Source organism: Bufo gargarizans, chromosome 10 (assembly GCF_014858855.1).
Source record: "Bufo gargarizans isolate SCDJY-AF-19 chromosome 10, ASM1485885v1, whole genome shotgun sequence".
Taxonomy (NCBI): Eukaryota; Metazoa; Chordata; class Amphibia; order Anura; family Bufonidae; genus Bufo; species Bufo gargarizans.
The window spans coordinates 28,035,671-28,048,475 of NC_058089.1; the positions used below are offsets into that span (position 1 = coordinate 28,035,671).

Genomic DNA, 12,805 nt, shown 5'->3' on the forward strand with positions numbered 1-12,805 from the left:
TCATTCATCTCCTATACAGTTTGCATTGGCCATCTGTAAAAGAAAAACTGTTGAGTTGTTAGGCTCCATTCAGACGTCCATATGAATGATCCGGATCCATTCTGCAATTATGCGGAACAGGTGCGGACCCATTCATTTTCAACAAGGCCGTAAAAGATGCATCCGCACTTCCGTTCTGCGGCTGTCCTATAGGCATTTTCTATTAAAGTGTGAATGGACCCTTATATTGTCAATCAGTGCTCATTCCAGGCTGAAATTGGTTATGTAAAAGGACCTTTACCCTATAATGATACTGTGCATGTGCAATACTAATGACCATTGTTTGCTTTATTATTATTATTATTATTTTTCTTGCAGAGGAGACTTTGTGAAGTGATCTTGACCAGCTCTGCATTTTCCTCCTGCAACCGTCTAGTGGACCCTACATTATACATTGATGTTTGCGTACAAGATTTGTGCCGGTGTGCACAAAAAGATACTGGCTTCTGCCTTTGTAACACCTTTACTGAATATTCCCGGCAGTGTGCTCACGCTGGAGGGCAACCCAAGAACTGGAGAACTCCCAAGCTGTGCCGTGAGTTCACCCACATTACCTACTGAATATTGATGGAGAAGACCATAAGCTAAATACAAAGTATAATTAACATGCAGGACAAATAATTCTGAATCACTATTTTTTATCAAGTAGAAAATAATCGGATGGAAACAACAAATCCTCAAGTGAAGATTTATTCCAGATGCAACGTTTAGGCTGTTAGAGACTTGAAAAAGGCTCTAACATCTGAAATGTTGCATCTGGAATAAATTTTCACTTGAGGATGTGCTGTCTCCATCCAATTTTATTCTAAGTTTTTTGATCATTTGATCCCTGTGAGGGAACTTGCCAACCCCCCCCCCCCCCCCCCGGAGACATGCACCGATTGCTTACCAAACTAGGCGTGCTGTGCTCCCTTCATTTTTCTATTTCATATCAAGAAGATTTGTCTTGTGGTTCTAAAGCAATGGCTCGTGTGCTAAATTTGCAGATGCCTTAATATTTTATATGCAAATGATTTGATTCGTGATCTAGCAGCTACTTGCACACAACAAAAATAGCTGTATGATAGATATACAAATACATGAGCTGTGGTTTTCTGTAGGACTTATCTTTTAAAGACCATGTTTTTCAATTACAGCTCTTCAATGTAACTTCAATCTTGAATACAAGGAATGTGGAAATCCATGCCCCAACACTTGTTCCAACCCTGACCGCTCATCAGTCTGTGACAACCACTGTATTGATGGATGCTTTTGCCCTGCAGGTATGTCTTAAGAAAAAACTATTAATAAAGGCATTGATAAAAAGATATTCATGTAACTGCTGAATATTTATCAGAAAAAGATTCCTTAAAGCATTTATGAGTTTTCAAAACAAGTTTGAATAATGGCTGTGCATATCTATACAATTATAACTGTGATAGAACAGGTCTTTTTTGGGCTTCCTAATATTTTCGACTGCACAGCTAGATGCAGTTCTCTCACAAGCAGGGGGCGCCCTTACTTCCTACTATGTTTGTTGTCAGAATAGATAAGGAGGGGGAAATCATACTTACAGAAAGGCATAATGCTCCTGTGATCTTCAGAAATAGTGTAGAATCAGTTCTTTTCTTTTGTGCTCCCTTGGCCTCTGCAGGCATACATAGCCACCTATCAGTCACTGGGGAAGAGATAAGAATTTAGTGGAGATGCAGTTATTTCATGAATACTGTACATAAGGGCACATTTTATTTTCGTGCTAATAGGAGAGTGGACCTTTCTGTGTACTATGCTGCCAGATCTGATTTAATTGTGGTATCTATCAATCATCTATCATATCAATCTGCTGAAATTGGTATTCAAGGAACCAGTGGGCCCCACAAACCTACCTTAAATAGTCATATATTGCCTGTGGAAAAAAAAATCTAATATACTTATCATCTTGAGGTTGCATGGATTGGCCACTTGAGAATCCCTTCATGTGACGCTCCTCTTCCGAAATTCTGCTTCCGTCAAGGTTACTTTATCAGGAATCCAGTCTTGATGGATAGGGACATCACTTTTGCTGACAAGGTGGATTTAGAGGTTTGTGCATGCAAAAGTAAAAGGGCTAGTTCTGGTCCCATCAATAAGAATGTGATGTCCCACTCCATTGATCATACTGGAAAAAAACTGGTAAAGGACATGATATCAGCAGAAGCAGGTTTTCAGAAGAAGAGCATTATGTGACCAGAATCTTGTAAAATGTAGTGTAAAATCCAGGCACTTTGAGACTGTTAGTATATTAGAATTATTTTTTCCACAGGCAAGTTGTGACTAAATAAGGTGCTAGAAAACCCCTTTGAACCATATATACTTATTGATTTTCAAGGCGCCATGCTGAAGCACCATCCAGATAATCAAACCCTATTACTACAGTACAGTATATTGACTAATTCTTCTCTGTATTAAGTTGTTTCTATTTCTCTTTTAAGGAACCGTTTTCGATGACATCAATAACACCGGCTGTATTCCCAAGCAGCAGTGTTCGTGTACTTACAATGGACAGATCTATACATCAGGCACTGGATATTCAGTTCAATGTCAATCTTGGTAAATGCTCTTTGCCATCATATTGTCTCAAAATGAATCAGTCATATTGTTATTGCACCTGTCGGTACAAACATTTCCTGATACAAAGTATTTTGAGAATCTAGCAGAGCAACTGGAGCAATGAAATGGATATCTCTGGATCCATGTGTGGTACATGGCTGGTTCTAGCTTAGCTAGGGAGAGTTGACATCTCTGTTTTAGTTATTCTGATCTGTCAGAAGAACAGAAAAAAAGCAGTATCCTTTTAAAAAATGCATCCTATGCATCAGTTATACACATTTGGCATCCATTTGAGCCATTTCCATCAGAAGGCATTATTTTAGAATGGAAAAAGTACAGAGAGAAGAGCAGGACTTCTATGAGGCCAGGACATGTACAGGGGAAACTCGAAAAATTAGAATATTATGCAAAGTTCATTTATTTCAGTAATGCAACTTAAAAGGTAAAAAACTAACATATGAGATAGACCCATTACATGCAAATCGAGATATTTCAAGCCTTTATTTGTTATAATTTGGATGATTATGGCTTACAGCTTATGAAACCCCAAAGTCTTCATTTTGAGGTCCCCTTTGCTCAGGGGATATGGATTAATTAGCTGACTCGAGTGTGACACTTTGAGCCTAGAATATTGAACCTTTTCACAAAATTCTAATTTTAAGCTGCATTAATGCAATTCCTTTTAATTTGCATTACTGAAATCAATGGACTTTTGCACGATATTCAAATTTTCCGAGTTTCACCTGTAATAGATGAGTAAAGGAAGACACAAGGACACACATGGGTTTCAGGAAAAGGAGCAGCCATTTTTTGTCCACACACTCTAGGGCTAAATGTTTCCTGGGTGAAGTCTACTAGTAGTGTTCGCCGAAGCTTGTATGCCGCTTCTGTACAGAGCCTCATGGCAGCTGCCAACCACCTCTGAAGATCTAATCTGGGCTGTATTATTAGATCTCTATTTAGAACCCAGATGAACTGTGGTGTGGGCCCTCAGGTAGTGTGATCAGTTTGCAGAAGCTCCTTCCACCAGTCATTTTAATCAGCTGACTAGTTAAAAGAGGCTTCTAAGGGATTTTTTTTTCAGGAATTTTATTTTGATGGCTTATCTTCAGGATATATACCACTAAATACCAGATTGGTGGGGGGTCCAACTTACAGACGATCAACTGTTTGAAAAAGCTGCTGCAGCCACCAGGGCTCCTGTCAGCTCTGCAGTCTCTTCATAGTTTACCAAACACAGTGCTGTACATTGTATAGTGGCAGTGCTTGGTATTGCAGCTCAGCCACATTCACTTGAATGGGACTGAAGTTGTGGTGCAATTCCACGTCTACTTCAGTCCCTGCTACTTTCCAGTTTCTGGTCACAGGCACGACAGACAAGAAATGGCTTGGCCTACTGCTTATCCAGTTACTGGTAGAGATGGGCCACAACTGTGGTCAGTGATGGGATGAGCAGTCCAAGCCATATCATGTGTGCCAAGCCCAGGACCAGAAAGTGGAGAGCAGCATTCCATATAAAACCCATTTAAAACATCTGTTTGTCACACAGCCATGAGCTATCCATTTGTAAATAGAGCTTCTTTCTGGCTTCTTCTGCTTCCCTTAGCGCAGACACAGCGCTCAGACAGAGTCTTAAAACATTTTTGATGTCTGCATTCTATTAACATTTGGCTACATCTATCACAACAGTTCCTCACCTCTCTCCACTCAAAACTGCACATACAGTAATGAGGTCTGTATTATGATGATGGGCCTGGGAGAAAAGCCATAATAAATGAATCTCTTTGTTTCAGCGATGCATGTAAAAGGCATTTATTAAGAAATTGCTAAAATTTCAATTTTGTAAAATATTTGCGAAACCATGTGGTCCCCCCAAAAAAGGCAATAGGGCAAATGTTACAAAAAACTTACACAAACTTGTTGTCACTTTTTTCTAGCACTTGTAATGAAGGAAAATGGAAATGTACAGAAAACAGCTGCCCTGCATCTTGTTCTATTGAAGGAGGATCTCATATCACATCTTTTGATAGCACCCTTTACACAATCAATGGCGACTGCTCCTATGTTATTTCTAAGGTAGGTTACATTTCTAACAAAGAAGATGATGTGGTTTAAACTGTGCATCCGTTTAAAGGGATCTGTGGCCCCCGACATCCCTAGGATTCTGCTGCTAGCCTCTACCAGTATGGTATCCCTAGAAGTAGTTATGGCAGCATGTATCACCTTAAATTTACTGCGTGCCTTCAGTAGCAATATGCAACAAAACTGTAATCTTAGCAAGGCATTGATAAGAGAGGACCTTGTCCGTGAGGCCTTGCTATCTAGACAGGAAAGAGAGAGGATACAGTAGGTGATGGTTGTGTAATGGCAGATTGGTAGATGGGCCCGACATGCATTTGATCAAAAATGTGCGCAAAGAGCTTCTATTTTTCCATTTATAGTAGGTATAATACTACTTTTATTTAGAATCCCCATTTCTCAGCTCTATTGTTTGTATGTAAAATGTTGTGCAGCCATTTTTTTCTTCAACCATGTTTGATGGATATGCACCTGTGACTATGAATATGAATGTGCTAGTCTAAATTTTCTTGTAGTGTGTAATGGCAGATGGGGTTATTGTAGGTTGTAGGTTTTGCTGAAAAGGTGGATATTCAGGTTGGTTTTGAAAGTTTGGATGGTGGAATGTGGGAAATTTTAATGTGCTGGGAAGGTGAGTTCCACTGAATGGGGTATGCACCAAAGATATCTTGGAGACGGCTGTTTGAAGAACAGACAAGAGGCCAGTAAAGAAGGAGGTCTTGGGACAATCAGAGATTACATGTGAAGAGGCAGAGGGCGATTGGGTCAGAAATGTATGAAGGAGACAAGCCGTGGATGGCTTTGTATGTCGTTTTTAATATTTTGAACTGAATTCATTGGATAAAGGGACTGGCAGGGGGAAGAAGCAGAGGAGAAAGGAGAGGAGAGGTGGATTAACTGGACAACAGAAATAAGGATAGCTAATATAGAGGCTTGAATGCTAGATGAGAAGCCACAGAGAGGGATGTTGTGCAAGTCTAGGTGAAAGATGATGATTATGTATTTTTAACCTTAACTTTTTGAAAAGTAATTTACTATAAACTAGAGCATTTCAATGAATTTCAAAAAGTTTTATGATTATGAAGCCCATTTGCTCAGTTTCAGGCAATATTTTGCCTCCGTTACTATATTTGAGAACTAAGCATATTTTACATGTCCTAATCATTCTTTGACACTCTCATTTTAGACATGTAACAAGAACACTTTCAGTGTGCTGGCAGAAATTCTTACATGTGGTCTGACCAGTACTGAGACATGCTTGAAGAGTGTAACCATTAGTCTTGCTGATGGAAAAGATGTAAGTTACATAGGCTGATGTGGTTATTGTATCTATAGTTGACATGGCCATCTATTCATTTTTTTATTATGTATTTTTTCTGTTTGACAGTTCATTTACGTTAAATCATGTGGCAGTGTCTATGTGAATTCGATATACACTCAATTACCCGTCTCATCAGGTAAGTTGCATATTCTAGCAGCAATTAAAATTAAGATACTGCATGCTCACTGCAATGCACTTGACCAAATATAAATATTCCCCTATTTAAGGGTACTTTCACACTATCGTTATTCTTTTCCGGTATTGAAATTCTGTAAAGGGTCTCGATACCAGAAAAAAATGCATACGTTTTGTCCTAATGCATTCTGAATGGAAAGCAATCCGTTCAGTATGCATCAGGATCCGTTCCGCCACTTGCTGCGGTATTTATTCCGGCCAAAATCCCGGAACGATACTGCACTTGCCGGATCCGGCATTAATTTCCATAGAGTTGTATTAATGCTGGATCCAGTACCAAGTCTTCTGGAAATTGCCGCATTGCCAGACCCAGTTTTCCGGTCTGCGTATGTTCCAGGACATAGGAGGAGCAAGATAGTTATTTTGACAAATTGCCCACCATCTAGGGTCTTTTCTGTTAAAGTTTATATGTGTGTATCTTGTAATAAGGTGATAAGCTGTAGATTTTTACACATATGTATGTTCTTGCTCCACAGCCAGTGTTACCATTTTCAAACCATCAACATTTTACATCATTGTGCAAACTAAGATTGGAATTCAACTCCAGATCCAACTTATACCCACTATGCAGCTGTACATCAGTCTTGACCCATCCTACAAAAGTCAAGTGTGTGGTAAGTAATGGCGGTGCAAAAAAATACCAAGATGAAAACCACTATATGTTTAAAGTAGTGATGAGCGGCATAGGCAATATTCAAATTCGCAATATTTCGTGAATTTTTGGCCGAATATTTGCCATAAATTAGAAAATTCGAGAATTCATGATCTCCAGTCATTATTTACTTGATTGTGAAAATCAGCAATGTAATATATTTGCGATAAAAATTCCCGATTAGAATTTTCGCACTCAACACTAGTTTAAAGGATGGCAGTTATATGTTTTCAAGTCATAATAGGAAAAGACAGGAATATTCTATTAACATACATATACTATATTGATAAACCCAGTCACTTGATCTGTCACCCCATCTTCTTAACTGTATACTTGAAGTCTCCAGGACTATGAAGTCACCATAGGAAAAAGGGAAGGGGCACTGAGCTTGGAGATACACACTGTAGAATTTTGTGATGTGATTACATTTTTTCATATAAAAAACTGCATAAATGTAGCCAGGTCTCATAGAGAAAACTCATGATGAGTCATGCTTTTCCCATCAAGAAAGAGTGATTGATAGCTTTGTCTGCTTGCATAATCATACAAGCTGCAAACCTCTTGGCTGGGAAAGAATAACTCATAGGGGCAATGTATCAAACTTCTACACCAGTTTTTTTTATGCAAGTCCTGTTTTGAACACCTTCCGATTAAAGAAAAATAATCCACATGAACTGGGGAATGAACCGAGCATTTGACCGGTGAGCTCCTTTCCAGCTGCAGATCGTTCAGATCTTTTCTGGATTTCTCTTCTTCTATCGAAGATGGTTGCACTGCTACTCCAGACCACATAATGCATACTATGCATCAAAAGGTCAAGACACTTCCTGCTTGTCCAGCCCTATCTTGGTTTGGCCACCACTGCTCACATAGTCCAAGCAAGTGTCTTGGACTTCCAGATGCACAGTTTGCCTCGGGTAATCTATGAATCAATGTGGCCATCTTGAATCTCTGAAGAGGAACCCAAGAATTGTAAAGTTGAAGAGTGAAGAAGTATGCTTTACTTTAAAAGCTATAAAAATGTCATCCTAATGGTTAGTTTTACCTGAAGGGGTTAATATGAAAAATATACATTCTGCTTCGTTAGCAGCAGTCTCGATGGAATGACACTAGAGGTCACTAGACAACTATTAGATGTGACTAATGCTTAAAACCTACTGGATAAAATGAATAGATTTTGCTTAACATTGGAAGGGATTTGGACAAAATTTAAGCAACAGTTATAAAAATCTTTTATATGAACTACTGTCTAGAAAAACATCCATTCCATTCCTCATCAATTAAATAAAATAACCATTTGATTAAATACAGGTCTTTGTGGCAACTATAACAGCATTCAAGCTGATGATTTCCAAGTGCTGAGTGGGGTCATTGAAGGAAGTGGCTCATCGTTTGCCAACACTTGGAAGACCCAGGCCAGCTGTCCTAATGTCGTCTCAAGCTTTGAAAATCCATGCTCCCTCAGCATTGAAAATGGTAGGTCAAACTATATATTAGCTATTAAACAGCCAAGCAGGCAAAAAAGCAAGGAATTAGTCAAGTAATTCCTCAACCCTTCAATCAGTAGGATAATTTTTAGATCTGTTTGATGCTGGCTACAAATCAACATTTCCATTAATATCAAATACTTATTTCTTCCAGAGCAATACGCTACGCACTGGTGCTCAATGTTAAGCGATCCTAATGGACCTTTTGCAGAATGCCAGGCAACAGTTAATCCAGCCACCTTCAAGTCGGTATGCAATTTGATTTACTGTACTTTAAAAGGGGTTTTCTGGTTTAGGAAACTCATTTCCAAAAACGGTGTTAGTTGGCTGGTAGGGTGGATTCAGAAACGTCAACTCTTTACCATGGTAGAGAGCAGCTAATTAGAATGCACTGAGAAGCACCTAACATTGCCCTCCTTTATATCTTTTTAGCTGCCTATCTGTCAATTTCTGTATTCCTCTTCTAGCATCCAAGATGGTTGGACCACTTCTCAAACTGCCTGATGCACACTGTGCATTTAGTAGCCCAAGACGCTTCCTACTTGTCCGGCCCTTCTCATAGATTTGCCGCAAATGCTCACATGAGCAGTGCTGGCCGATTCAAGGGCAGCAGGAAGTGTATTGGGCCAAAAACACAATATGCATCAGGCAGTCTGAGAAGTGCTGAGGCCATCTTGGATAGCAGAAGACGAGTCCAGGACTTGACAGATCTGCAACTAAAAAAATGAAAAGGAGCTCACCATGCAAGTGTTCTGTTTGTTCTCCAGTTAATGTGATTTTTGTTTTCTTAAATCGATCGGTTTAATTCCACAGTATAAATCTCTAATATTGCATCTGTTCTACAGAACTGCATGTTTGACTCATGCAACTGTGCCAAGAGTGAGGAGTGCATGTGTGCCGCTCTGTCCTCCTATGTACATGCTTGTGCCAAAGCAGGAATTTACCTGAAGGGATGGAGAAACAACGTCTGCCGTAAGTTTATTTTTAATGAAACATTGTTTTATACCAATTTCAGTTATAGGAGAGGCAAATTTGGTAAATGACATTGACATGGTATTGTTTTACAAGTTTAAACGTATGAACAGAAAAGGAGAGAAATAAACTCCACTTTCTACAGATTAACTAAATAGCACAGATATATTTCATTTTTCAAGTTTTTCTTTTTCATCCATAGAACTGTACACAACTACATGCCCCAAGACCTTATCCTACAGCTATGTCGTCAACACATGCCAACCTACTTGTCGCTCACTCAGCGAGCGTGACATTACTTGTGACATCTCCTTTGTCCCGGTTGATGGCTGTGTTTGCCAGAATGGAACCTACCTGGATGATAAGGGTGCCTGTGTGCTCCAGTCTGCTTGTCCTTGCTACTACAAGGGTTCTGCAGTGCCACCAGGAGAGGTGGTTCATGACAATGGAGCTATGTGGTAAGAAAATAACTACTGAACCTGTCAATGATGACAGTGAATGAAGACTCCCTTTGCTTGCTCTATTGGGAGGCTTTTCTTATCAGCTACTAATATAAAACTTGTATTCTTATTTTACTAGCACATGCACAAATGGAAAACTAGACTGTATTGGACAGACAACCTCACAGAAAGGTAAGAAGTCTAAAGCCAGCATGAGATCTACAAACTTCTAGCATTTTTAGTAAACATAACATTTAAGTAACAGAGATGGGTTGTCATTTGCAAATATGTTCCCCCAAAAAGTCTGTAAGGAAATTGAAAAATGGTAAATACCTAGGTTTTTGAGGTGAGGGTAAATTGTATCCATGCATGCATTGTATCATTAGCTTGTTTGCTGTTCTTAAAAACAAACTTTTAGCAAACCTTGACAGATGTATTAATACGACTTTATATTTAGGCAGCTTAGAGCTGACTAGATGCACCAAAGTTATCACAATGGATTTATGTCCCATTCTCATGAATAGTGGGGATCCCCACTGATCTAATAGTTATGGTGATCATATATATATATATATATTTATATATATATATATATATGAGAGAAACATTGACTGATCCTACTGTTTTCAGCAGGACTCAACAACAGGAGATGTTAGGGAAAGAATGATGAGCATGCCCTATCCTTTGTTCTCTTCCGAGGTCTCGCAACAGTTTACTCCGTTCCCTCTGTTGACAACACATGTGTATAGGGGTGTTCATGCTCTAATATACTAATACTGATAACGTTAAGCACATTTTATTGAATCCTTTACTCCATAGCCTGTGTTGCCCCCATGGTGTATTTTGACTGTACTAAGAAACCTGCAGGCACAAAGGGATCTGAGTGCCAGAAGAGTTGCCAAACCCTTGACATGAACTGCGTAAGTAGTCCTTATGAAAGCTCACATACATACCATTTGTGAATGTAGCAGTCTGTGAATGGTTTTATCAGTTCCTTAAAGTGTGTCATTTCATTTTATTTATGTGTAGAGACAGTGAAGAGTATGTTTTGTAATACACTTCTTTAGGCAAATATGCTATTTTTTATTTATTCTATTACATTTGCCTCACTATTACAATATGTCAAAATAGACAAGTCAAGATACATACAGATATCATCAGTAAAAAAATATTGTCATACAAAATACTATAAACCCTTCAAAACCACATAGATGGCAGGACAGAGCCCAAGTGCAAAAAAATGTGGAGAGGGAGGATTCGTTCCAATCTTCATTGTAGATGGTAAGAATCCTGAGGCCAGACCTCGATTATTAACTTGAAATAGTTGCATTAAAAGAAGATAGCCATACCCCCAATATATTTCATATGGAAAGCCATCAGAACCCATTGAGGAGTTTTCAGCTATTTCATAAAGGGCCTGACTTACCCCAGAGAAAGTAATAGGGGCATTAAGTATTAACCTCTCTCTGCTCCTTCTCTAAATGTCACAGATGTAAATAATATGCATAAAATTCCCCTCCCCTTTATTATCCTCTTTTTATTACTATTTTGACCATCACTTTTAAGAGTTCTTTTTTTTTTTTTGCCCAAGAGTCTCCCAAAGTATTCTGGACCAGAGAAGAAAAAAAGACAATGTGGAGCCTTATCAATAAGAAAATCCTTATATATTTTTTTGGGCTTGTTCACATTCTTCATACTGTATATTAGTAGAATTATTAACATACTGACTCCATTTAATTAATTATTCTAACTCTGCTAATCATTCTTCCCCCTTGTTCAGGCTTTAATACAGGCATGGGACTGTGATCTGACACTCCTCTAAGTTCATATTTTATTTGACTAATTGTTGAAAAAAGGCTAAGTTTAGAAAACTATATCCAGTCTAGAGAAAGTCTGTTGTGAGCTGTTATAATAAGAGAAAAACTTAGTATGAAAATTCAGAGCCCTCCATGTATCCATCAGTCTTTTTCACAGGAGAGGAAACATATTTGTTATCACACATCCCTTCCAATCTCGCCCAATGCTTAGACTTACGTTCCAATTCTCTTCTTAAATTGTTTTTGGTTTTTATATTACAGTACAGTGCACAGTGTGTCTCTGGCTGCGTGTGCCAAGATGGACTGATAGCTGATGGAAAGGGGGGATGTGTGACAGAGAGCCAATGTCCATGTATACACAACAACAAAGCCTACATGCCAGGAGAAAATATCAAGGTCTCTTGTAACACTTGGTGAGTGAAAAACACAATACATACACTTGAGGGTCACGGTGTCTGGATAACTTCTTAACTATTGATTGATTTTGCCATCAGCACGTGCAAAAACAGAGCATGGGAATGCAGTGGTGATATTTGTATGGGCACCTGCGCTGTATATGGAGATGGTCACTATCTTACCTTTGACAGTAAATCATATGTTTTTAATGGAGATTGTGAATATACCCTGGCTCAGGTAAGTAGCACACTTTAAGTCCTTAATCTATGTATATATTTTTCCCAGGACAGCCTGAATTTGTCAGGACTGTCTTTGAAAGTTTAGTACTATTGGCAACTACGACCACTGATTTTTGATTTTTTTGAAACCTAGGATTACTGCACTGGTAACTCCAGTAATGGAACTTTCCGTGTTATAACGGAGAACATCCCATGCGGTACCACAGGAACTGCTTGTTCTAAATCCATCAAAGTTTTCCTCGGGTGAGTTTTAAAAATGGCACACAATATTATCTGAAAGTAATGTGCACATTATTACAACACACACAACTGCTATGAAATGTGATTTACATTCTCTTTGTGCAGAACTATGAACTAATACTTGCTGAAGATAAATTTGAGGTTGTACAACGGATATTTAGGAACATATATACCATATAAAGTGCGCCAGATGGGTATCTACATGGTGATTGAGGCCCTCAATGGACTGGTTCTGGTATGGGACAAGAAAACCAGCATATATATTAAGCTTGAACCTAGTTTCCAGGTAAGTTAATAAAGCTCATGAAAGTCTGTGGTTATTGTTTTTTTCTAGGAAACTAGTGTTGCTTTGAATGATTG

At 38.7% G+C, this 12,805-nt stretch overlaps 1 protein-coding gene across 1 annotated transcript in view; it reads left to right on the plus strand.

Annotated features, from left to right (window-relative positions):
• The window catches only part of LOC122920020 (mucin-5AC-like), a 157,418-nt gene that overhangs the window by 14,326 nt on the left and 130,287 nt on the right, over positions 1 to 12,805 (plus strand). Inside the window, exons 15-29 of the mRNA XM_044269230.1 lie at positions 358 to 574; positions 1,176 to 1,301; positions 2,490 to 2,607; positions 4,545 to 4,683; positions 5,873 to 5,983; positions 6,074 to 6,147; positions 6,683 to 6,816; positions 8,166 to 8,330; positions 8,496 to 8,590; positions 9,187 to 9,313; positions 9,516 to 9,771; positions 9,893 to 9,945; positions 10,573 to 10,673; positions 11,832 to 11,983; positions 12,065 to 12,203. Of these exons, the coding sequence (XP_044125165.1) occupies positions 358 to 574; positions 1,176 to 1,301; positions 2,490 to 2,607; positions 4,545 to 4,683; positions 5,873 to 5,983; positions 6,074 to 6,147; positions 6,683 to 6,816; positions 8,166 to 8,330; positions 8,496 to 8,590; positions 9,187 to 9,313; positions 9,516 to 9,771; positions 9,893 to 9,945; positions 10,573 to 10,673; positions 11,832 to 11,983; positions 12,065 to 12,203 (2,007 nt within the window). The remainder of the gene's footprint in view (positions 1 to 357; positions 575 to 1,175; positions 1,302 to 2,489; positions 2,608 to 4,544; positions 4,684 to 5,872; positions 5,984 to 6,073; positions 6,148 to 6,682; positions 6,817 to 8,165; positions 8,331 to 8,495; positions 8,591 to 9,186; positions 9,314 to 9,515; positions 9,772 to 9,892; positions 9,946 to 10,572; positions 10,674 to 11,831; positions 11,984 to 12,064; positions 12,204 to 12,805) is intronic.